This window comes from Phyllobates terribilis, unplaced genomic scaffold (genome assembly GCF_046119375.1).
Source record: "Phyllobates terribilis strain yellow unplaced genomic scaffold, ASM4611937v1 Scaffold_2__4_contigs__length_985480577, whole genome shotgun sequence".
Taxonomy (NCBI): Eukaryota; Metazoa; Chordata; class Amphibia; order Anura; family Dendrobatidae; genus Phyllobates; species Phyllobates terribilis.
The window spans coordinates 582,826,199-582,852,352 of NW_027362762.1; the positions used below are offsets into that span (position 1 = coordinate 582,826,199).

At 41.8% G+C, this 26,154-nt stretch overlaps 1 protein-coding gene across 8 annotated transcripts in view; it reads right to left on the bottom strand.

Annotated features, from left to right (window-relative positions):
- Positions 1-26,154, bottom strand: part of BLTP3A (bridge-like lipid transfer protein family member 3A) — a 496,913-nt gene that overhangs the window by 84,428 nt on the left and 386,331 nt on the right. For 6 of the 8 annotated variants that reach the window (XM_073666443.1, XM_073666436.1, XM_073666439.1 and 3 more), the window contains 2 exons: positions 22,062-22,238; positions 8,891-9,144 (listed from right to left, as the gene is read on the bottom strand). In XM_073666443.1, the coding sequence (XP_073522544.1) occupies positions 8,891-9,144; positions 22,062-22,238 (431 nt within the window). Of the gene's footprint in view, positions 1-8,890; positions 9,145-22,061; positions 22,239-26,154 lie in introns of those variants that run through there. The other 2 variants (XM_073666444.1, XM_073666447.1) reach the window with 2 other exon arrangements.

The window sequence follows — 26,154 nt, forward strand, 5'->3', positions numbered from 1 at the left end:
GCAAGACACATAAGTGCCTTCTTGCTGCACTACCTGCAGCATGACCCTCATATTGTCAGAATTCGAAGTAATCATGACTACTGGGTTGCCACACTCTTAGATCCCCCAAACTTTTCGATCAACCTTTTCATTTTAATAAAGACCAAAAAAATGGTCATTTTTGAAATTATAAGCATTAGCAGGTTGTTAGAAACTGAAATCAAACAGTTTTCAACTCAAAACTTTATTGTAGGTGACGTTACATTTTCACATAGGATCCCTTGTTCGAAAGGAGCTTCTGAACTCTCTCGTCCATTGAATTTGTCAGGTTTTGGATGGTTTCTGCTTCAATTGTTTTGCATGAGGACAGAATACCCTCCCAGAGCTGTTGCTTAGATGTGAACTGCCTCCCGCCATCATGGACACTCCTTTTAATGATGCTCCAAAGGTTCTGAATGGGGTAGAGGTCAGGGGAGCATGGGGGTCACACCATAAGTTTGTCCCCTTTTATGCCCATATCAGCCAGAGATGCAGATGTTTTATGTGCAGCATGAGATGGTGCATTATCATGCAGAAAAATGATCTTGCTGTGAAATACACGGTTCTTCTTCTTGAATCATGGCAGGAAGTGCTGTTTGAGAAAATCCACATACATTATGGAGTTCATCTTTAGCGCCTTCAGGGATCCTAAAGGGGCCGACAATCTCTCTCCCCATGATTCCAGCCCAAAACATTACTCCACCTCCTCCTTGTTGGCGCTGTAGCCGTGTTTGCGTGGGGTGTCCATCAACCAGCCATCCTCCACTCCATCCATCTGGACCATCGAGCGCTGCACGGCACTCATCCGTGAACAAAACAGTTTTGAAATCAGTCTTCATGTAATGTTTGGCCCACTGGAGCAGTTTCTGCTTGTGTGAAGTGGATAGAGGAGGTCGACAGGATGGCGTATGCACAGCTGCAAACCTCTGAAGGACCCTGCATCTTGTTGTTCGGGGGACGTTGGAGGCACCAGCAGCTTCAAAAACTTGTCTGCTGCTATGACCAGGCTTTTTTGCCGCTGCTCTTTCAACCTGACGTAATTGCCTGTAGGAAAGAGTCCTCAATTTGCCCTTATCAGCACGCACACGTGTGTACTGTGAATCAGCTACATACTTCTTGATTGCCAAGACACTTCATCCTGATCATCGCACAATGTTGATTGTAGTCATGCCTTGACCTAAACACTCCACAATTTGTTGCTTCTCAGCAGCCGACACATCCTTTTTCTTTCCCATTTTGGCAGAAAATGTAGGCTGCTTAATAATGTGAGAGAGCCTTCTTAAGTAGTCTTGCCTTTCATTGGACACACCTGCCAAACTAATTAGCACAGGTGTCTGCAATTGCTTACAGTGATATAAAGAGCCCTGACACACATTACCATCAATGAGTTTAACTGACAAACAAATTCTTCCCTTATCACTCCTAAACACTTTTTGCATAATAATTTGGAACGCAGTGTACATGTGCTTTTCCACAAAACACCAGTGGTTCACGTAGTGAATCTTACAGTTCTAACTTGCCAACCGTGGTCTGTATGGAATTGTTCAATAAAGGGCCCAAAATTAAGATAACATAGATGGGAGAGGTCTCTATGAATAGGAATTCCTAAGTATTTGATACCCTGTGAGGGCCAGGCAAAGGGAAAGTTGGACTGGATGGAATCCTATATGGATTTGGGGAGGGAGACATCGAGGGCCTCAGACTTCGCTGCATTGATTTTAAAATTTTACCATGTAACAAAGTGATCTATTTCAGCCATAACAGCAGGGATGGATATATGTGATTGAGTGATATATACTAGGACATCATCAGCAAATAGAGAGCACTTGTACTCGGTGCCTCCCACCTCAATCCACCTAATATTGGGGTTATGGCGAATTGATGAGAGCAGGTGCTCCATCACTAGGATGTATAAGAGAGGGGACAGAGGACATCCCTGCCTTGTCCCATTGGTGATTGTGAAAGGTGATGAAAATGTTCTGACGCACCCCCTGGGCCTTGGGACACCCGGAGCCGGACCCTTTTTGGTGGATGCTGGTGGTTGTAGTCTTCGTGGCGGCGACCCGGTTCCGTGGCTCAGGGCGGTCAAACCAGTGGCGGAACTATTTATGTGGTTTTGATGTTTAAATGTCCGACTACGCCACCCGTGGATTGCGGTCAGAGTGAACCGCCGCTACAGGGCAGACCGCTGAGGCTGGTGTTGTGGGTGAAGCAGAGCATAGCATAACTCCCCACGGGAGGAGTATAGCCTCAGGGCAGTGTATGCGGAGGATGGGGGTGATGGTGCAGGGCAGCAGCAGTAACGACACGGAGTCAGTGATGCAGTCCAGGGCCTTTACTCACAGTTCTTATTATCCAGACCACGTCTGCAGGTAACGGCTGCCCACGTCGTACTGTGCTCACCAGGTGAGGGGCTCAGATAACTCCCAGATAACTTTGGAGCACTTCACAGGACCCCCTTTGTGTGTCCTTTGTCTGGCCTTTCTTACCAACACTTCTGTCCGGCTGCCTCGGGCCTCCTCTTGGTAAACTTGGCGCCAGTTTCCCTGACCCTATGTGGTGCCTTCCTAGCGGGTGTAGCGAGGGGCTGCGCCACATAAAATGTCAGAGCCTCCGGTTTCTAGCTGAGGGTCGTTTCCTGCCTCCACTAGTTCGGGGACCGGTCTCCCCCTTTGGCCTGACCCCTCCACGCAGGTGGATTCGGGCGTGCGGTGGCGACTCGCCCGTCCGCACCCCTGGGATCCCTTCATTCCTCGTTCCTGGAGCCTTCTCCGCTCCTCTTCCTTCCTTCTCCCTCTTCCAGGCCTGGGCCTCTGTTACTAGGCCCGCCTCCGGAGCAGAGCTCATGCAGAGCCCCTGCTCCCTGCCACTTCTGCTCAGACTTCTCTGCACTGAACTAAGATGGTGCCCACCTTTTATACTCCCTTCTCAATGCACCCAGGAACTGCTTCCTCCCTGCTCCTGCACTACAGGGTTCCCCTTCCTCAGTGTTCCCTCCCCCCACTCCAGCCAGGGACAGGGACTGTCGTGCCCATCTCAGGGGCATATTGGTCGCCCTGCCCCACGGCAATGTGGTGTAATGCATGCAGGTGTCGGGTCCTGATCCACACTCCATCCTTACCTGAGAGTGAGATATCACACCTCTGGGTGAGGTGCAATACCTCTGTAGCAACCGAGCCCTCAGGGTGCTACAGTTCCATTTATCTTCAGCCTAGGTGACGTATTGCGATACAGGGCCGTGATTTTGGCTATAAAAGGGTCCCCTAGACCCCTACCCCAAGCTTTTTAAGAGAATCATATATGGCGTGCCAGGAGACTCTATGGAATGCTTTCTCAGCATCCAACGAGAGTATCTAATTACAAATTTTTAACTGCATCTAGCCCAGGAAATACTTTGTGCCTAGTAGCAGTGTCTGCTAGTCAGCGGATTATCCCGGCTGTTAAGCAAGCTACACCACCTGTAGTTTAGACACTTAATTTTTTCAAAGGAAATGCTTCGGGACCATGGGATACTTAGTGAAGAGCATCAGGAGGCACCCCAAGGCATAGGGGCTGGGACTGGCAGTAGGATGCCTTGCGGTGGACAGCCGAGCTCGATCCTTATAAAAGCTTTTTAACTGCAGCAGCTTTAGTGGACGCTACTGGAGCTGGAATTACCGCGGCTGCTGGCATGAGACTTGCCCTCCAATAGATCCTTGTAAATGGATTTAAAGTGTATTCATTCAAATTAGAGAGACAATTTAAATTAAAAAGCTTAGAGCTGCCTCCACCACAGGGGGGCTCGCTCGACCCACCAGCGGACAGGCACCAGTATTGGGAGAGGGGGGCTGGCCGTCAGGGTTCTCCGCGGCTCTGGCACAAACCCGGCGACACGTAGGTGGCACGGGCAGGAGCGGACTGGCCGTGGCGGCTTCTCACTTTTTGGATTTTAGAAGGGCATGACATGCCTATATCTGTGTCTCCCCCTCCTTTTACTCCTCCACCTCTTATTTTCGCATGACTATATGTACTTGTCACTTTTCCATGTGTTAGTTATGTCTTCTGAGCAGTTTGTCAGCTTTTGGACACCTTTGCAGGTGTTTTCTATGTGTTTTTGTTTGCCTGCCATTGGTTTTAACGGTGTTCGAAGGTGTTCGACGAACAGTTCGGTGAACACACGGGTGTTCGACGAACCGAACCGAACTCGAACACTACGGGGGTGGCTCAACACTACTCTTATGTCGGTCACAAAATACGATGTGGTGGGCATTACGGAAACCTGGCTGGATGAAAGCTATTACTGGGTGACAAAAGTAGAGCGTTATACTACAGAAAGGACAATGAAGACAAAAAAGGTGGAGGGGTGTGTATTTTTGTAAAAATCCAACTTAAAACCTGTGCTCAATGACGACATTGGGGGGAACTTCGAAATTGTAGTGTCAGTATGGGTACATGTACATGGGGATGGCAACAATGGAAAGCTGCTAATTGGAGTTTCCTACAAGCCATCTAACATAGCTGAACAGGTAGAGGATGAAATGCAGCAACAAATTAAAACGGCAGCAAATAATAGAGTCCTCATTATGGGGGATTCAAGACATTCAATGGGACATCGAATCTTCCAGTTGTGCTAAAAGCTGCAAGTTCTTATCCACAATTCAGGACAATTACCTCTCTCAGCTGGTAGATGAACCAACCAGGGGAGATAAACTGCTGGATATAGTTCTGTCAAACAGACCAGATACAATTTGAAATCTACAGGTCAGGGGGAATTTGGGAAGCAGTGACCATAAAATGGTAAGTTTCAATGTAATTTTCAATCAAACATTCATAAGGGGATATCCAAAAACCTGGAACTTTAGAAAAGCTGATTTCAACAAATTAAGGGAAGAGAGTGTAGACTAGGAGCATGTCATGGTAACTGGGGATACTGAACATAAATGGGGCATGTTTAAGGAAATACTACTAGATTCCTGTAAAAAACTTATGCCTTCTGGTAATAAAATGTTAAGGAATAAAAATAAACCATTATGGATAAATATGACAGTACAAAGTTTAATAAGACAAAAACAAAGGGCATTTAAAATCTTGAAGGCCGAGAATACAGAAATAGCATTTCAGGAGTATAAAGATCTAAATAAGACATGTAAAAAATAAATCAAGCTAGCAGAGTTATCTACAGAGCAACAAATCGCCAGTGACATTAAAATAAAATACAATTTTTTTTTTATAAATATATGAATGGCATAAAAAAAAAAAAAAACAGATGGTATTGGCTCCTTAAAAGATGATAATAACAAGATAATTATAGAGGACAATGTTTCATCCATGTTCATCAACGAATCGTCTGTTGCAGGGATCTTTCAACAAGGCAAAAATCAAATTTCACCACATGATATAACTAGTTTAACACAAAAAGAAGTACGCTTGCATCTGAGCAAATTAAACATCGACAAATTCCTGGGTCCAGATGCCATTCATCCACGGATACTGAGGAAATTGAGCTCAGTAATTGATAGACTGATGTATCTCATTTTCTTAGACTCTTTTGCAACAGGGGTAGTGCCACAGGATTGGAGGACAGCCAATGTGGTACCGATATTTAAGAAAGATAAGACGGTGGACCTAGGTAACTACTGTCTGGTAAGTCTGATATCAGTAGTGTGTAAAGTTTTTGAGGGCATCATAAGAGATGACCTGCAGAGTTATATCGTAGAGAATATTATGATAAATAACCAGCATGGATTCATAAAAGATAAGTCGTAACTAACCAACATGTTGGGGTTCTATGAGGAGGTAGGTGCAAATCTGGATGTTGGTAATGCGGCTGATGTGATTTATCTGAACTTTGCAAAGGCATTTGATACTGTACCACATAACAGCCTTATACTGAAACTACAGAAGCAAGGACTGGGGGAAACTATATGCAGATGGGTAAGGAATTGGCTAAATGATAGAAAACAAAGTCGTCATAAATGGTATGTTCTCTAAATGGGATATAGTCAGCAGCGGGGTGTCGCAGTGATCTTTGGTAGGACTGTTTCTTTTTAACCTCTTTATTAACGACCTTGGGGATGGGATTGAGAGTAAAGTGTCAGTCTTTGCCGACGACACCAAACTGTAGGATATTAAAATCTGATCTTGACATTACAATATTGCAAAACCTTCTGGATAAGATTTCTGAATGGGCATACACTTGGCAGATGAGGTTTAATGTAGATAAATGTAAAGTAATGCACCTAGGATGGAGTAATCCCATTGCTGCATATACAGATGCATCTCACAAAATTAGAATATCATCAGAAAGTTAATTTATTTCAGTTCTTCAATACAAAAAGTGAAACTCATATTATATAGAGTCATTACAAACAGAGTGATCTATTTCAAGTGTTTATTTCTGTTAATGTTGATGATTATGGCTTACAGCCAATGAAAACACAAAAGTCATTATCTCAATAAATTAGAATACTTTATAACAACATCTTGAAAAATGTTTTTAAAATCCAAAATGTTGGCCTACTGAAATGTATGTTCAGTAAAGGCATTCAGTACTTGGTCAGGGCTCCTTTTGCATCAATTCCTGCATCAATGTGGCGTGGCATGGAGGCGATCAGCCTGTGGCACTGCTGAGGTGTTATGGAAGCCCAGGTTGCTTTGATAGCAGCCTTCAGCTTGTCTGTATTATTGGGTCTGGTGGCTCTCATCTTCCTCTTGACAATACCCCATGGAATCTCTATGGGGTTAAGGTCAGGTGAGTTTTCTGGCCAATCAAGCACAGTGATACCGTTGTTTATAAACCAGGTATTGGTACTTTTGGCAGTGTGGATATGTGCCAAGTCCTGCTGGAGAATGAAATTTCCATCTCCAAAAAGCTTGTCGGCAGAGGGAAGCATGAAGTGCTCTAAAATTTCCTGGTAGATGGCTGACCTGACTTTGGTCTTGATAAAACACAGTGGACCTACACCAGCAGATTACATGGCTCCCCAAACCATCACTGATTGTAGAAACTTCACACTAGACCTCAAGCAGCTTGGATTGTCTGCCTCTCCACTCTTCCTCCAGACTCTGGGACCTTGATTTCCAAAAGAATTTGGAACTCTGGGACCTTGTGGAGTGTGTCAATAACTGCCTTCTGGACATCTGTCAAGTTAGCAGTCTTCCCCACGATTGTGGAGCCTACTGAAACAGACTAAGGGACCTTTTTTAATGCTTAGGAAGCCTTTTTAGGTGTTTTTTTGTTAATTATTTTAATTTACTAAAATATTGACTTTTGCGTTTTCATTAGTTGTAAGCCATAATCATCAACATTAACAGAAATAAACACTTGAAATAGATGACTCTGTTTGTAATGACTCGATATAATATGAGTTTCACTTTTTGTACTGAAGAACTGAAATAAGTTAACTTTTTGATGATATTCTAATTTTGTGAGATGCACCTGTACATTAAATGGGAGTATACTCGGGACAACAGAACAGGAGAAGGACTTAGGTATTCTGATTACAAGTAAGCTGAGCAGCAGTACTCAATGTCAATCAGCCGCAAAAGCAAACAAGATTTTAGGATGCATAAAAAGAGATATAAAATCCCGTGATCCCAAAGTATTGTTACCCTTTATAAATCACTGGTAAGGCCACAACTGGAATATGGGATCCAGTTTTGGGCTCCACATTTTAAAAAGGATATTCAGAAGTTAGAGTCAGTTCAAAGGCGGGCAACTAGGATATTACAAGGGGTGGATGGCCTCTCATATGATGAGAGGTTGGAAAAGTTGGACTTGTTTAGCTTAGAAAAAAAACGCCTCAAATGAGATGTCATTTACATGTACCAATATATGTGTGGTCAGTACAAAGTACTGGCACATAACTTATTCCTTCCAAAGACTAAACTAAGGACCGGGGGGGGCATTCATTACGAGTGGAAGAAAGGCGATTCCAGCAGCTTAATTGGAAAGGGTTCTTTACAGTCAGAGCAGTCAGACGGTGGAATGCCCTACTGCAAGAGGTAATAATGGCCGACACTATAACAGCTTTAAATAAAGGCCTGGATGATTTCTTCAATTTCAATACACGTAACATTGTGGGTTATAGTTAAATTAGTGACAAAATGTATAATTGGGGGAGGAACTTGATGGACCTAGGTCTTTATTCAACCTATAAATCAGTGATTTTCTTGTATGCAAAAAAAAAAATGGTATAACTTTTTCCATCCAGTACAAATGTTCAAAATGGAAAACACACAAATTGCACCTGTTTGTTTCCCATGATTTTCACAAACCTATAGACTTGTATGGGTGAAGTTGGTCCTTGCCTCAATGTTTCCGACATTCTTTTCGTGGACACAAGATCCATGAAAAAATACAGAAATGTGATCAGCCTTATAGACTATAATGAATATGTGTTCTAACAGTGATAAACACTTACATACATGAATCATGAACATCTGAACAAGGCGTTATGCTTATGTGTTGAGAGAGAAAAAGCACATACGGTGTTTGTATGTTCTCTCCGTGTTTGTGTGGGTTTCCTCCCACACTATGGGTTTCCTCCCACACTACAAAAGGCATACTGATAGGCAGTCTAGGACAGTGCCGTGTTACATATCTGCAAAGCGCTGTGGAATTAATGGTGCTATATAAGTGAGTAAAATAAATACTTATTCACTTTACTTGACATTATTGCTCAGGATATATAGGCAGCACACCTTTCTCAGATTATCCCTGAAATGTAAATTTGAGAACAAATACCTCCTATTACTGGCTTTGAATAAATATACAACTTTTGAGATATTCTGAAGGCTATACATTCTGTCAGTTTTGCACAAGCGAGTGTTCAATAAGTCATGCAATCAATATTTTGTTTCAAAATGGACATTAATGAGCGGAGATACTCACTCTCAGTATAATCTTGCTGTTGGTAAGTTGAATAATCATGGGCAGTATTTCAGGAATCTGCTCATCCTCTAGGAAAGGTCCTATGTGAGTCAAAGCAGAAACAGGAATCTCCGAGATAAAATCTTCAATGTATAATTGTAAAAAGCCATTATGTACAGCAAGCGGAGAGAGGCTGGCTGCAGCAGGACCAAGATCAAATTTCAAGACCATACGTGGAGAAGATGTTGTTGTGGTGCGAGTACTTGCTAAAAGACCTATTAAAATATAAAAACAAGCAGATTTCAGAAGCTACAAACATCCAATCCCAACAATATAACCTCTGAACGTCTACATTTTATGCACACAAATGATTCAATGTAGCTGAAGGGTGCTGTACAGTAGCAACAATAACTTCTTGTTGGGTGTATGATTGTGACAAACCTTGCACATGGTACAGAATATTAATTAGGTTACTTTATTTAAGGAAATTGACTTTTAACCCATTTGGCAATTTTTCATTTTTGTACTTTGTATTTTTGCAAGAGCCAGAACTTTTTTATTTTTCTGCTGCCATAGCTGTAGATGAAGGCCTTTTATTTGTGGAACAATTTGCAGGTTTGATTTACATCATTATATAAAGGGAATCTGTCAGGAGGTTCAACCCCCCTAAGACATTGACATGGGCATGTACATCATAGGAAGCTGAATAAAATGCTACCTTGATATCTGCGATCTGATGTCTTATTCCAGAGATAGCCACATTTTCTTATATGTAAATGAGCTGTTCCAGGCTGTGGGCCAGGCACTGATCTGCCTGAGAATCTGCCTAACAGCAGCTAAGTATGGGCATAGGATGTTAGATTATGCAAAACGTGATCAAACACATAAATATAACTATGTGATGTTCAGCACTGTAAGATAAATCATGTTCCACTATAGTCACTTAGGGAACCCAAAATATAAAGTATATAAAAATGATGAATACTCAGTGTGACTAGTACAGGTTCTGCTCCACATTGGCGCCCACCCCGACGCGTGTTTCTTACTGTGCTGAACATCACATAGTTATATTTATGTGTTTGATCGTGTTTTGCATAATCTAACATCCTATGCCCATACTTAGCTGCTATTAATCAACACATGATTTACCGACATATTAAGCACTCTGCACTTTGTTTAATTATTGTATGACGAAATCATGAATATAATGTAGGTATATGTGATATATATGTGATAATGTAGGTATATGTGATATATATGTAGTATATATGTGATCATATCATTATAATTAGGATCAAAGCTCTCATCCTTAACATTCCTGCTGTGGTGCCCCCTTTTCGCATTTGATTTTATATTCCCTTGTTTGTAACCCATGTCTTATCTGTATTGATTGATTAATAAAATATTTTCTACGTTATTATCTGGACTCCTGTTTCGAAGTTGTTTCCCTTCCCCCTCTATTTATTATGTCTTCGATTGTCAGTATATCCACTACTTAGTCCATAGTTGGGTTACCTACTCCTTCATAATTAACTGAGTATATATATCTCAATAATATTTATACAGTCTCACCCACGTGCTTTCGCTTGTGATATGTACTTATGAGAATCTGCCTGCAAAGCTCATTTTAACTGAAAGGGCGCGTTACCAGTGTGAGACATGTAGATCATAAGAGCAGACTGTCCGTTAACCTTTTCAACTAATTTTCATGAATTCTTTGTAAATGCATCCAAATGAGTTTACTTACATTTCTATGACCATAAGGGAACAGAATATTATCATATTGTTAAATCATTAGCACTAGTATTTAACCCCTTCACGCCATGGCCCTTTTTCATTTTTGTGTTTTAGTTTTTTACTCCTCTTATAACTTTTATATCTTTCGGTCAATGTGGCCGTGTAAGGGCTTGTTTTTTGCTGGATGAGTTGTACTTTTGAACGACACCATTGGTTTTACCATATCGTGTACTGGAAAATGGGAAAAAAATCCAAGTGTGGTGAAATTGCAAAAGAAGTGCAAGTTCAATATTTTTTTTTTTTTACGACGTTCATCATAGAGTAAAACTGACCTGCCATTATGATTTTCCTGGTCATTACGAATTCGTAGATGCCAAACACGTATAGGTTCTTTTTTATTTAACCACTTTACAGCCTGGGGCGTATTAGTACGCCCCAGGCTGTCACCCCCTGTTCAGCGCGGGTTCCGGCGCTGAGCCCGCACTGAACCAGACACAAGTCAGCTGATTCTTACAGCTGACATGTGCCCGCAACAGCCTCGGGTGGAATCGCGATCCACCCGCGGCTGTTAACATGTTATATACTGCTGTCAGAGATTGCACCGGAAGCGCGTCACTTACCCCGCCCATCAGTGACCCCGTCAAGTGATCGCGGGTCACTGATGGGTGGGCATGACAACCCTGGGTATGCAGCAGACCCCAGTGGTTGTCATGTACTGACTGCTATGTGGTCGGCGCTCATAGCACAGGACCATTTCTGCTACATAGAGGTGATCTGCTCATCAACTCTATGTAGCAGAGGCAATCAGACAAGTTCTGCTTCTAGTGTCCTATGGAGACTATAGAAGCAAGCAAAAAGTGAAAAAAATGTTTTTAAAAATATAAAAAAAAAAATAAAAAAAAAATATAAAAGTTTAAATCACCCCCCTTTCGCCCCATTCAAAATAAAATAATAAAAAAAAAAACCACATACACATATTTGGTATCGCCGCGTTCAAAATCGCCCGATCTATCAATATAAAAAAAGAATTAATCCGATCGGTAAACGGCGTAACGAGAAAAAAATTCTAAACGCCAGAATTACGTTTTTGGCCGTCGCAACATTGCAATAAAATGCAATAACGGGCGATCAAAACATCGGATCTACCCCAAGATGGTATCAATAAAAACTTCAGCTCGGCGCGCAAAACATAAGCCCTCACCTGGCCCCAGATCCCGAAAAATGGAGACGCTACGGGTCTTGGAATATGGCGCCATTTTTCAGGATCTGGAGCCAGGTGAAGGCTTTTTGTTTTTGTGCGCTGAGATAACATTTTTATTGATACCATTTTGGGGTAGATACCATGTTTTGATTGTCCGTTATTGCATTTTATTGCGGCAACCAAAAAAACGAAATTCTGGAGTTTTGATTTTTTTTCTCGTTACACTGTTTACCGATCAGTTTAATTATTTTTATATATTTATAGATTGGGTGATTCTGAACACAGTGATACCAAATATGTGTATATTTGATTTTTTTAATGTTTTATTTTTAATGGGGCAAAAGGGGGGTATTTAAAATATATATTTTTTTATATTTTTAAAAACATTTTTTTTATTATTTTTTTTTTTACTTTTTACATGCTTTAATAGTCTCTGTGAGAGACTAGAAGCTGCATTTATCTGATCGCCTGTGCTACACACAGGCAATCATCAGATCGCCTGCGTGTAGCAGAAATGCTCACTTGCTATGAGCGCCGACCGCTGGGCGGCGCTCATAGCATCCCGACAATGACAACCGCAGGGGTCTCCTGTAGACCCTGGGTTGTCATGCCAACACGGGCACCGATGGGTGGGACTAATGACGTCCTTCTGCCATGGCCATGTTAAATGTCACTGTCAGAGATTGACAGCAACATTTGACATGTTAACAGCCGCAGGTGGATGCGATTCCACCAGTGTCTGTTAGGGGCATATGACAGCTGATCAGCTGTCATGTCCCGGAAAGGTGTGGGCTCATCGCTGGAGCCCGCACCAAAGAGGGAGGCACGGCGCATGTCGTGAAAGGGTTAAAATAGGAGATGATGGGTAAATGAAATTAATGAAATACACAATTCATGGTTAGAAGGTGAAATTTGCAAAAACCTTCCACACATTTAGGGTATGTGCACACGATGCAAAAATGAAGCAGAACATTTCTGCATCATTTCTGCATCTCCCTGGCAGAAAAAACGCATGCGGATTGTACATGCGTTTTTCCTGCGGAATACATGCGGATTCACATGCATTTTGGCATGCGGATTGACAAGCACTTTCCAGGCGATTTTAGCATCACTTGGAAAGTGCTTGACAACTAGGTCACACTATATAAATCCATGCAACCGGCATGGATTTATATAGTGTGACCGTATAAGAATGTTTAAAAATAAAAAAATAAAGCTATACTCACCCTCTGATGGCCCGGTGTGTGCTGCCGCGTTCGTTCCTGGCTTGTTCCTGGCTGCCGGGATATCGCGAGTCACTGCGCTGAAGGGCCTGCGGTCACATGACTGTGATGTCACCGAAGGTCCTTCAGTCTTGCACGCGAGCAGAGAGAAGGAGACCGGGGGCCGTCAGAAGGTGAATATATCTTTATTTTTTATTTTATTCTTGTTTTACAGCTTTTTAAATGGTACCTGGGTGTGGAGGAGAGTCTCATCTTCTCCACACTCTGGTACCATCCGCACATTAGAACGCCACAATAACGCAAGTACAGATGCTGTCTTGCGGAACTGGCGCGTTCTAATGCAAGTCAATGGCGGCGAAAACGCCGCGTTTACGCAAAATTAATTGACATGCTGCGGATTTTTGAGCGCAGCGTTTACGCTGCGGAAAAATCCGCATCATGGGCACAGCACATGCGGATTTCAATTGGGGAACATTGCTGCCCTTCTACCATGCGTTTTTAATGCGTTTCCACGGCGTTTACGCAACTGCAAAAACGCATTAAAATCGCATCGTGTGAACTCAGCCTTATTGGGAATTTTTATGACAAACTATCATTACATGGGCCAAATTAATAATCTTTTTATTTATATAGCGCCAACATATTCCACACCACTTTACAATTCAGACAAATTGCAGACATTATGGGCACTGTCCCCATTGGGGCTCACAATCTAGATTCCCTATCAGTATGTCTTTGGAGTGTGGGAGGAAACCAGAGAACCCGGAGGAAACCAACGCAAACACGGGGAGAACCTACAAACTCCTTGCAGATGTTGTCCTTGGTGGGACTTGAACCCAGGACCCAGCGCTGCAAAGCAACAGTGCTAACCACTGAGCCACCGTGCAAAGTACATAATAAATAAGAACATTTATTGCAATTTCAAGTTGGGCACTTTCTCTTGGCCTGATGTTTGTCGTGTAGCTCAGGAGTGTCTCTCTTGATTGTCAAGCAGTAGTCTCCTAACATTGCCGGGGTCCATTTCCCTTCATACCTTTTCTGAATGGTAGCAATGTCCTGATGGAATCTCTTACTATGTTAATCGCAGATGGCTCCACTGTTCTCTGGGTAGAAGTTGAGGTGGGAATAGAGAAATTGAGGCTTCAGAGACCTGTGTACCTCAAGCTTGTGATAGCATAATGAGCATCTCATCCACCAGCTCTTTGTAATTGGACGCACGCTTGATTGCCAAAAATTCTGAACAAACAGTCTTAAAACTACTCCAGGCTGCTTTCTCGAAAGCCTGAAGTATGTCATCAAACTGAATGTCTTCGTAAAGCTCCCTAATCTGAGGGTCAACTTTTCATGAAAGGGGTTGTCCACTACTTTTACATTTATGCCCTATCCATAGGATAGGGCATCAATGTATGATCGGCCCGGGTCCCGCACACGACACCCCCGCCGATCAGCTGTTACCGGTGCCGGCGGCCGGAAATGCTCACCTGCGGCGCTCCGCTGCCAAGTGGTAGTGGCCACCGCGGTGTACTGCAAATCTGCCTCCCATTCAATTGAATAGGAGTTGGATGTGCAGTACACCATGGCAGCCACTACCACTTGACGGCGGAGCTCCGCAGGTTTGCACTTCCAGCCGGCGTCCGCCGGCACCGATAACAGCTGATCGGCGGGGGTGCCGCGTGCGGGACCCTGGCTGATCATACATTGATGCCCTATCGTAAGGATAGGGCATCAGTGTAAAAGTAGTGGACAACTTCTTTACTCGATAGAATTTTGATGTCAAATACTTGAAACCTTCATTTTCTTGTTGCATGTCCTTTACAATGTTTTTCATTAGTCCTAGTTTGATGTGTAGTGGATTGTGTAAAATTTTATTAGAATCAACCAATGATTCATTTTGTACATTTTTTGTACCAGGCTGAGGCGTTTCTCTTGCAGGCCAGACTTTTTTAATGTAAGGAAGTTTACTAGCCCTACTGTCCCATTCACATAGGAAGCAGAAATACTTGGTGTAACCCAACTGCAATCCCAATAGAAGAGCAACAACTTTGAGATCACCACAAATGTGCCAGTAAAAGTTTCTGTATTTCATAGCATTGAGTAAAATGTTCATGTTGTCATATGATTCTTTCATGTGAGCAGCATGCCCACTGGGAACAGAAGGAAGTTTGTTGCCCTTGTCTAGAACGGTTTTCAAACTTTTCATAGATTTTTCGAAGACAAGTCTTCACTCATCAGGATCATATTTAAAGGAGGGCACCTACATCAGACTATTTATGTTGGTGAATGCAACAAGTGTATCTTGAAGTGAGAAAAAAAGGTGAGAAGTTCTTCCCTCTAGTCTGGTAGGCTGAAACATTAACGGAATGTTCAAGCAACTTCCACTGTTGTAATCTTGATGCTAACAATTCAGCTTTGTTTTTAGGAAGGTCTAAATCTCATATCAAGTCACTCAGCTCATGCTGAGTGATTTTGTGAAGGTTGTCATTACTTTCACAGGGAAAATTAGGATCATTTGAAGGACACTCGCAGGCATCACCTGTTCCGTCATCACAGTCCAATTGATACTCCTCTCGTGATCAGGAATAGATAGGCCTTCTCCAAGTAGAACAGGTCAAATGACTCGGGATGTTTGGATAAGTTATATTTCTTTTCTTCTTTTTTAGATATTTCTTGACAAATAGGTGGTATCATATAGGAATAGCAGTCTGTTGAATGATTTGTGGAATCATGGGCACTGGAAAAGGTATTGAACAACCTTTACCACTAATCCAATTTCGCAAATTGCTGGCACAAGAGTTGCAAACAATATGCGGTCTAAGGGGCAACGTTTCTCCTTATAGAGAGTGACACACCAGCTCTGGCACGTCAAGGTAAGGAGGCTTATTTGCCGTGCAAATTGCCTCTTCAGAGAAAAAGAGGACTTGTACTCTATAGCGCCACCTATTGGAAGCAGCAATCCTACAAGTCACAATCAACCCTTTAACGAGTCATGCAATATGACTTAGGATAAAAGAAAAATCAGAATCTCAATTTGCAGACACGGTGTTTCGGGCTGTTGGCGCTCGAGGCAATTAAAAAACTTATGAAAGAATAAAGTTATGTTAAAACCAAGTACATCATTGTTTTTCTTATGAAATTCTTAAGTTTGATGTGTCCCATGACCCTCTTCCCATTGAAAAAAATAAAGTTGGATCCAAAATGGCCGACTTCAAAATGGCCACCATGGTCACCACCCATCTGAAAAAGCTTTCCCCCTCCCATATACTAATGTGCCACAAACAGGAAGTTGATATCACCAACCATTCCCATTTAATTTAGGTGTATCCATATAAATGGCCCACCCTGTATATTCCCTATGAGTATGTCAAAACCCACGCAAATATACAAACTCCTTGCAGATGTTGTCCTTGGTGCGATTTGAATCCAGGACCTCAGCGCTGCAAGGCTGCAGTGCTAACCACTGAGCCGTATCATTTTTTTAAACTTTATATGACCTGTATGATCAAATAGGTGGCTTAAAACAGTCAATCCTACAGACAGATTCGTTTTAATCAAATCATGTACAGAAAAACAGGAAAATAATCCAAGTGGAGTAAAATGGTGAAAAAACTGCTCTTTCACCATTGTTTCTCTGGTTATGTTTTTACAACGTTTATTGTGCTATGAAAATGACATGGCAACATTATTTTAGGTCAGTATGATTACTATGATAACAAATTTGTATACATATATTTTTAGATTTCAGTAGTAAAAAAAAAATCTTAAGTCAATATAACAAAAAAAAACCTATCACCATAAGATTTTTATTTTTGCCATCAGTGGAACTGTGTGAGAACTACTTTTTCATGTGTGCTGACATTTTTGTGGATACCATTTTAGGGAACATACGTCATATTGATCACTTCTTTTTTTTTGCAGCAACAAAAAAAAAACCCACAATTTTATTTTTTTGCTTTACAATTGTATTGTATGTTTTAAATATTATTTTATTTTTGATCTCAGACTTCCATGGACAAGGTGATACCAAATATTTATTATTTCTTTATTAGAAAACTGAAAAATGGGTGGTGATTAAACCCCTTTACGACATTGGACAGAGGGATTTAACACGCGCCTGGCGAAATTGTGCCCCAAGACCCCTGAGTCTGTGACTGTAAATCTATAAACGCAGGGGCATGGCCCGCATTCACAGGAGATCATGATTTCTGCTACATGTAGCACAGGCGATCAGAGGATCACAGCTTCAAATCTCCTAAGATGACTACTGAAGTAAGTAAAAAGTGTAAAAAAAAGTTTAAATCACCTCCCTTTTGCCACATTCAAAATAAAACAAAAAAAAATAAAATAAAAAATACATGTTTGATATCACTGCATTCAGAAATGTCCGATCTATCAAAATAAATAAATAAAGTAAATTAATTCGATTGGTAAACGGCGTAAAGAAAGAAAAGATTGGAAAACACCAGAATTACTTCTTTTGGTCGCTGCATCTAGGGGCTGGCTGGCAAATTTTAGCCCGGGGGGCAAGCACTCAGCAGTGGCCCATGAGTAGCAGCCCATCCTTAAAGGGGTTGTCCGGTCTTATGCTACAAGTCTGTAGTCATCCTGGTGGCGGGCAGTCATGTGACTGCAAGTATACAATTTGCCCCATTCCAACTAGACTGTTTCCGGCCTCGCTCAATACACTTGCATTGAGTGAAGCCATGCAAATATAGTCGGGTCGTGACCGCATGTATGCAAATCACATACTTGCAATCACATGCCCGCTGCTGGCACCGGATAATCCTCACAGCGTGCAGTACGCACAGTATGTGATGACTCACAAGTCTGCAGTCACACAGGGTGACTGCAGACTTGTAGCCTAAGACCAGACAACCCATTTAACAAGTTTACTTCTGGCTGCTTCGTAGGCTATATTCATACGACCGTACTGTCAGTCTAGAACTGACAGCACTCTGACAAGCTCAGATGAGCGTTTGTACTGGTCAGGTGCAGTACATATTATGCTTACGTGTTACTTTCTTTAACCCCTTTCTGACATTTGTGGTAATAGTACGTCCCTGTGCCTATTGGACCAGGGCCGTACTATTACGCGTGCTGTGATCGCGCCAGCACACAAGCGGTGCGGGAAGATCGGCGCCACGTGTCAGCTGATAGTTACAACTCACACAGGTGCTACGTGCCAGGAGCGGTCCCGCACCACTCCCGGAACATTAACTCCCGCAATGCTGCAATTGAAGTCGATCGCAGCATTGCAGGGGCAAGGGGTGGTAAATGCCGGTACTCACCTCCTCTCCGAGGTCCCATGGTGTCTGTGGCTCGGTGCCGGATGTTGTAATGGCGACCCAATATCATCATGATAACATTCGGGTCACCAGGAGGCAGGAAGTTACTTTGCTCATGCGCAGAGGTAGTCATCTGAAATGGTCTTCCAACAATCTTGAAGGAGTTCCCAGAGATGCTTAGCACTTGTTGGCCCTTTTGCCTTCACTCTGCGGTCCAGCTCACCCCAAACCATCTCGATTGGGTTCAGGTCTGGTGACTGTGGAGGCCAGGTCATCTGGCGTAGCACCCCATCACTCTCTTTCTTGGTCAAATAGCCCTTACACAGCCTGGAAGTAAGTTTGGGGTCATTGTCCTGTTGAAAAATAAATGATAGTCCAACTAAACGCAAACCGGATGGAATAACATACTGCTGCAAGATGCTGTGGTAGCCATGCTGGTTCAGTATGCCTTCAACTTTGAATAAATCCCCAACAGTGTCACCAACAAAGCACCCCCACACCATCACACCTCCTCCTTCATACTTCACGGTGGGAACCAGGCATGTAGAGTCCATCCGATCACCTTTTCTGCGTCGCACAAAGACACGATGGTTGGAACCAAAGATCTCAAATTTGGACTCATCAGACCAAAGCACAGATTTCCACTGGTCTAATGTCCATTGCTTGTGCTCTGTAGCCCAAACAAGTCTCTTCTGCTTGTTGCCTGTCCTTAGCAGTGGTTTCCAACCAGCTATTTTATCATGAAGGCCAGCTGCACAAAGTCTCCTCTTAACAGTTGTTGTAGAGATGTGTCTGCTGCTAGAACTCTGCGTGGCATTGCCCTGGTCTCTAATCTGAGCTGCTGTTAACCTGCGATTTCTGAGGCTGGTGACTCGGATAAACTTATCCTCAGAAGCAGAGGTGACTCTTGGTCTTCCTTTCCTGGGGCGGTCTTCATGTGAGCCAGTTTCTTTGTAGCGCTTGATGGTTTTTGCAACTGCACTTGGGGACACTTTCAAAGTTTGCCCAATTTTTCGGACTGACTGACCTTCATTTCTTAAAGTAATGATGGCCACTCGTTTTTCTTTACTTAGATGCTTTTTGCTTTCCATAATACAAATTCTAACAGTCTATTCAGTAGGACTATCAGCTGTGTATCCACCAGACTTCTGCACAACACAACTGATAGTCCCAACCCCACTTATAAGGCAAGAAATCCCACTTATTAAACCTGACAGGGCACACCTGTGAAGTGAAAACCATTTCCTGTGACTACCTCTTGAAGCTCATCAAGAGAATGCCAAGAGTGTGCAAAGCAGTCATCAAAGCAAAAGGTGGCTACTTTGAAGAACCTAGAATATAAGACATATTTTTAGTTGTTTCACACTTTTTTGTTAAGTATATAATTCCACATGTGTTAATTCATAGTTTTGATGCCTTCAGTGTGAATGTACAATTTTCATGGTCCGGAAAAATACAGAAAAATCTTTAAATGAGAAGGTGTGTCCAAACTTTTGGTCTGTATTGTATCTCTCTGATTTAAGGGCATAGAAATTCAAAGTTTAAAAATTGTGAAATTTTCAAAATTTTCACCAAATTTCCATTTTTTTCACAAATAAACTCCAGTCATATCAAAAAAATGTTACCGCCATCATGAAGTACAATATCTCACTAAAAGACAGTCTCAGAATCAGTGGGATCTGTTGAAGCGTTCCAGAGTAATTACCTCATAAAGTGACAGTGGTAAGAATTGTAAAAATTGGCCTGGTCATTAACGTGTAAACCATCCTCGGGGGTAGTTAAGCCGGATATACATTTTCAGATATGTAGTAAAGCAAGGTACGCTGTGCTTTTTTACACTCCTTATAAAACATATCCCCAGAGTAAATTTGATCACACATAAGCACAGGTCTACCAGATAGATACATATGAATATTTTGTGTGTATTTTTTCAAACATACTTGATCAATCAAGTCATCAATGTAAACTTCAACTCCACAGCAATGAAAACAAGTTTCTAGTATATGATGTACAAGTCAGTTATTATCCTGAGTATCCCATATGATATCTGTGCACATGGTATACCACATACAGCATATACTGTAGGAGACTATATTACTGCTATATAGAAATGAGCAATCTAATCTGCAGGACCTTGGTATAGCATCAGAACAATCTTCAGTGGCTGCTGGACTGGGGTCCTATGACCACCCCAGCCTGTCCACATCCTGTTTCTCTTTCTTTGATTTGTAGCCAGGCACAGGGTCATGTATGTGTCATGCCACAAAGATGACACCCAAGGTCTACAAATCAAAAGATGAGCCAGATTGGAGGAGGCTCGCGGGGCTCTGATCTGGTGGCGACAGACTACTGACGTGACCGTTTGACCAGTGTCCTGCAAATACATTTGCTTATCTCTACTGGAATATGATATTTTATGGCTAAACTTATCAGATATTATGTACAGGATACCATGTGACAGTTATATACCACACTATGACTACAGACATCAGATATTACACCAGTTACATATTATCCTGTGTATAGCACTGGATGCCTGTGCGCACAGTACAGCACATACAGTATACAGGTTATACATGACTGGTATATATACTGTGCTACAGATGTCATATACAGGATGTGATTATATATATAACACTAGGACTACAGAAATCAGATATTACACCAGCAACATATTACACTGTATATTATAGGTGATGTCTCTACATGTATATTACATACAGTATACAGGATATGTGACTGTATACATACTGTGATATAGAACATCAGATATTATATACAGGATAACATGTGGCAGTTATATATTATACTATGACTACAGATATCAGATGTTACACCAGTCACATATTATCCTGTATATAATATTGCATGCTGTGTACACAGTACAGCATATACCCTATACAGGAGAATATATGACTGGTATTGGTATATATACTGTAATACAGACATATGATATTTTACCATCACCATATTATCCTGTATGCAATATGGAATGTCTGTGCATATAAAATAGCACATATAATATACAGGATAATATGTAACTAGTATATATTATACGGTGATGCAGACATCAGATGTCATATACAGGATAATATGCGATGGTATATATTAAACTATGACTCCAGAACATCAGATATTACACCAGTCAGGTATTATCCTGTAGATAACATCTGATGTCTGCGTACATAGTATACCACATACATTATACAGGAGAATATGTGACTGGCATATGATATACCGTGACTACAGACATCTGATAGTGTTAGGAATTGTGGTTCTGTGCTCACACCTGAGAATGGAGCAGGTCCGGTACTATGCTACTCACAGGCGCCGCCATTGTTCTGACCCTAGAGGCAGAGCTACTACGCGTGCACGGAGACTGACCCAATCTAATGGAGCATCACGTTCTGGTGTTGTAAGATGTGTGAGGACGCCGGACGCCATGTCTCTCACTGATTTCCCAGGTTGCCAGGCAACGCAGGACGCTGCTTTGTCTGGCACTGAGCAGTGGTGGAATTGAGTCCATTCTGCTGTGCAGACTAGCAGGGAGTGGCTGTCTGGGGATGATTGGGAGGTAGTCAACACCTGATCACTAGGCGGGCTATTTAATCCTGCTCTCAGCTCAGTGCTTTGCTGTTTATTGCAGTTCCTATGTGCTGTGGGGATGAGTGGTGCTAGAGGTAGTGCTGCTATCTTTTCAGGGGTTTTCTCATTTTCTCTTCTGGTTACACTTCCTGGGAGGTACTCACCTGGTTCTTGACTAGGCACCAGCAGGGTCACCAGACGCCAGTGGGCCTGGAAAGGGCTCTGCCAAAATCCCCCTTTCATTGAATGGGAGCTGGGTGAAGAGTATTCCAGGCCCTCAAGGGCCAAGTATGTCTCTGGCTGCACCTTTGCTGGTTTGGTGTCAGTCTTGCTGGGTCCCTCTGCAAAGCACATAGCAGATAGTATACTGTATAATAATGTGTATGTTGTAAAACATCTGATGTGTGTATCACAGTATACAATAAACAAAGGGTGGGCAATTAATTTCACCAAGGGGTCACATGAGAGACCGTAAATGTTGTGGAGGTTGAACCAATTAATTATGCTCAATATTAATATTTACATATTAATTATAATTATTTTATATTAACCCCTTCACCCCGAAGCCTGGTTTCACCTTCCTGACCAGGCCATTTTTTTTAAATTCTGACCATTATCACTTTATGAGCTAATTACTCTGGAACACTTCAACGGACCCTGGTGAATCTGAGATTGTTTTTTCATGACATATCGTACTTCATGACAGTGGTAAAATTTCTTCGATATCACTTGCGTTTATTTGTGAAAAAATCAGAAATTTGTTGAAAATTTAGCAAATTTAAAAATTTTAATCTTTATGCCCAGAAATCAGAGTGTTATGTCACACAAAATAGTTAATAAATAACATTTCCCACATGTCTACTTTACATCAGCACAATTTTGGAACAAAATTTTTTTTTTCGTTAGAAAGTTATGAGGGTTAAAAGTTGACCAGCGATTTCTCATTTTTCCAACAAAATTTACAAAACCATTTTTTTAGGGACCACATCACATTTGAAGTGGCTTTGAGGGGTCTATATGACAGAAAATACCCAAAAGTGACACCATTCTAAAAACTGCACCCCTCAAGGTGCTCAAAACCACATTTAAGAAGTTTATTAACCCTTCAGGTGCGTCACAGGAATTTTTGGAATGTGGAAGGAAAAAATAAACATTTAACTTTATTTTACAAAAATGTTACTTTAGACCCATTTTTTTTTTACTTTCACAAGAGTAACAGGAGAAAATGGACCCTAAAATTTATTGAGCAATTTCTCTTGAGTACACCAATACCCAATATGTGGGGGAAAACCACTGTTTGCGCATGGCAGGGTTCGGAAGGGAATGAGCGTCATTTGACTTTTTGAATGTAAAATTTGCTGGCGTAATTAACGGATGCCATGTCGTGATTGGAGAGCCGCTGATGTGCCTAAACAATGGAAACCCCGCACAAGTGACACCATTTTGGAAACTAGACCCCTCAGGGAGCTTATCTAGATGAGTGGTGAGAACTTTGAACCCCCTGATGCTTCACAGAAGTTTATAAAATTGAGCCATAAAAATAAAGAAATCAAATATTTCCCACAAAAATATTTTCTCAGCCCCCAATTTTGCATTTTCATAAGAGTAACAGGAGAAATTGCCCCATACCATTTGTTGTGCAATTTCTCCTGAGAAAGCCCATACCCCATATGTGGGGAAAACCACTGTTTGGGAGCATGGCAGGGCTTGGAAGGGAAGGAGTGCAATTTGACTTTTTGAATGTAAAATTTGCTGGAATAATTAGCGGATGCAATGTTGCCTTTGGGGAGCCCCTGATGTGCCTAAACAGTGGAACCCCCCCACAAGTGACACCATTTTGGAAGCTAGACAACTCAGGGAACTTATCTAGATGTGTGGGGAGCACTTTGAACCCTCAAGTGCTTCACAGATGTTTACAACATTGAGCTGTGAAAATAAAAAAAAAACAATTTCCCGCAAGAATGTTTTTTAGCACAAAATTTTGCTTTTTCACAAGGGTAACAGGAGAAAATGGACCCCAAAATTTGTTTTGCAACCCCGTGTGAGGTCAAAAATGAGGTGCCAGATCAGCTGAACCCCCACATAAGTGACCTCATTTTACAAACTACAACTCAATGAATTCATCTAGGGGTGCAGTGTTCATGTTGACACCACAGGTGTGTCATATAATTTTAGACCATTGGGCAGTGAAGAAAAAATAATTACATTTTTACCACGAAAATTTTGTTTTAACCCCAGATTTTACATTTTCACACTGGGAAATGAGTAAAAATGGCACCAAAATTTGTCCTACAATTTCTGCTGAATGTAGAAATACTCCATGTGTGGCTGTACTGTACTGTTTAGCCACACGGCGAAACTTTGGTGGGATGGAGTGCTTTTTCCCTCCTGAAGAGAAGATTTTCCTAGGATAGTTTACGGACTCCATATACACAGACTCTACGTGCTAGAAGAGCAGAATCCCCCTCAAGTGACCCCATTTTGGAAATTATACCCCTTTGTGAATTTATCTACAGGTATAGTGACGATTTGGACTCCATGGGTGTTTTCCAGAAACAAGCAGCAGTGGATGTTACTAAGTAAAGATTGCAAACTGCTGTTGTAGTGACCAGTACGCTGTAATAACCAGTATGTTGTAGTGACCAGTACATTATACCCAGCTCGTTCTTCTGGAGACATGCACCCATAAATTAGGCAGGAATGCCAAACATGTGGACGTTAACTGCGGTTTAGACACACACTGGAGCGCAGAATGGAGGGAGACATTTGACTTTGGGAGCGCAGATTTCGCTGGATTTCTTTTGGAAGGAGAGGAGCCATTTAGTTTTTCCAGAGCCTTTGGGCTACCAGTAAGGTGGAAGCCCCTATATTATTGTTAACAGATGATGGACCTGAGTTGGGGCTTTTTTTGTCAATGGAGTTGAAGCTTTTATTGGGAACATTTTACATAACATTTTGGATCACGTTTTTCCTGTGCTCTATGCTGAGCACTTATATCGTGGTTTCCATCTAAATCTCCGAGTGATGTGATTTAGATGAAATCCCCAAGGGATCCATTCACTATAATGAGGCAGCAGAGTTAGTCTGGACTCCGTCTGGCCTCTGTTCAGTGTCGTCCTTCCTTTCAGACGTGCACAGAACTGTGGCCGACGGCACTTTTATGTACACCTAATAAAAATACGGACACAGTGGGATCATAGGCCAGATGGCGTCCACAGTGCCTCCGTCTGCCTCATTATAGGGAATCTGTCTGAGTCACATATTACAGGGACCCCTCATTACAGGGGTCCCGTCTGAATCACATATTTCAGAGATTTATACAATAACCCCGGTGTAAGCGCTCAGCGCAGTGCGCCAGATAAATGTAAGCCGAGCCTTACTGCAATCTTTGGGAGGTACAAAGAAGCAATCAACATCATGTGAAGAATTGGTTTTATATATTTTTTACTCCTTTCCTCGTGCGGTATAAGTGATTAGATGACTTTATTCTTTGGGTTGGTGTGATTACAGCGATACCAGATCTATATCGGGTTTTTATGATTGGCACACACTAAAAGACGCTTTTTATTGTAAAAAGTTTTTGCATCGCCATATTTTGAGAGCTATAATTTTCTATATTTTGGCCAACAGAGTCATGTAAGGGCTCGTTTTTTACGGAATGAGTTGACGTATTTATTGGTACCATTTTCGGGCACGAGACATTTTTTGACCGCTTTCTATTCCATTTTTTGGGAGGCAGAATGACCAAAATCCAGCAATTCAGGAATTGTTTTTTGGGGATTTCTTTTTATTCGGTTCCGCGTGTGGTAAAATTGATAAGGCAGATTTATTCTTCGGGTCAGTGCGATTACAGCGATACCACATTTACCGTGTATCTTTTTTTAGGTTTTGGCGCTTTCACACAATAAAAACTATTTTATAGAAAAAATAATTATTTTGGCATCGCTTTATTCTGAGAGCTGTAACTTATTTTTCTGCTGACGAAGCTGTATGGTAGCTGTTTTTTTGCGGGACAAGATGACGTTTTCAGTGGTACCATATTTATTTACAAGCGTCTTTTTGATTGTGTTTTATTCCACTTTATGTTTTGGCAGTATGATGATAAAGCATAGTTTTTTGCCTTGTTTTTTTACGGTGTTCACTGAAGGGTTTAACTAGTGGGACAGTTTTATCGGTCGGGTCATTAAGAACGCGGCGATACCAAATATGTGTACTTTTATTGTTTTGTTTTTTACACAGATAAATATATTTATTGGA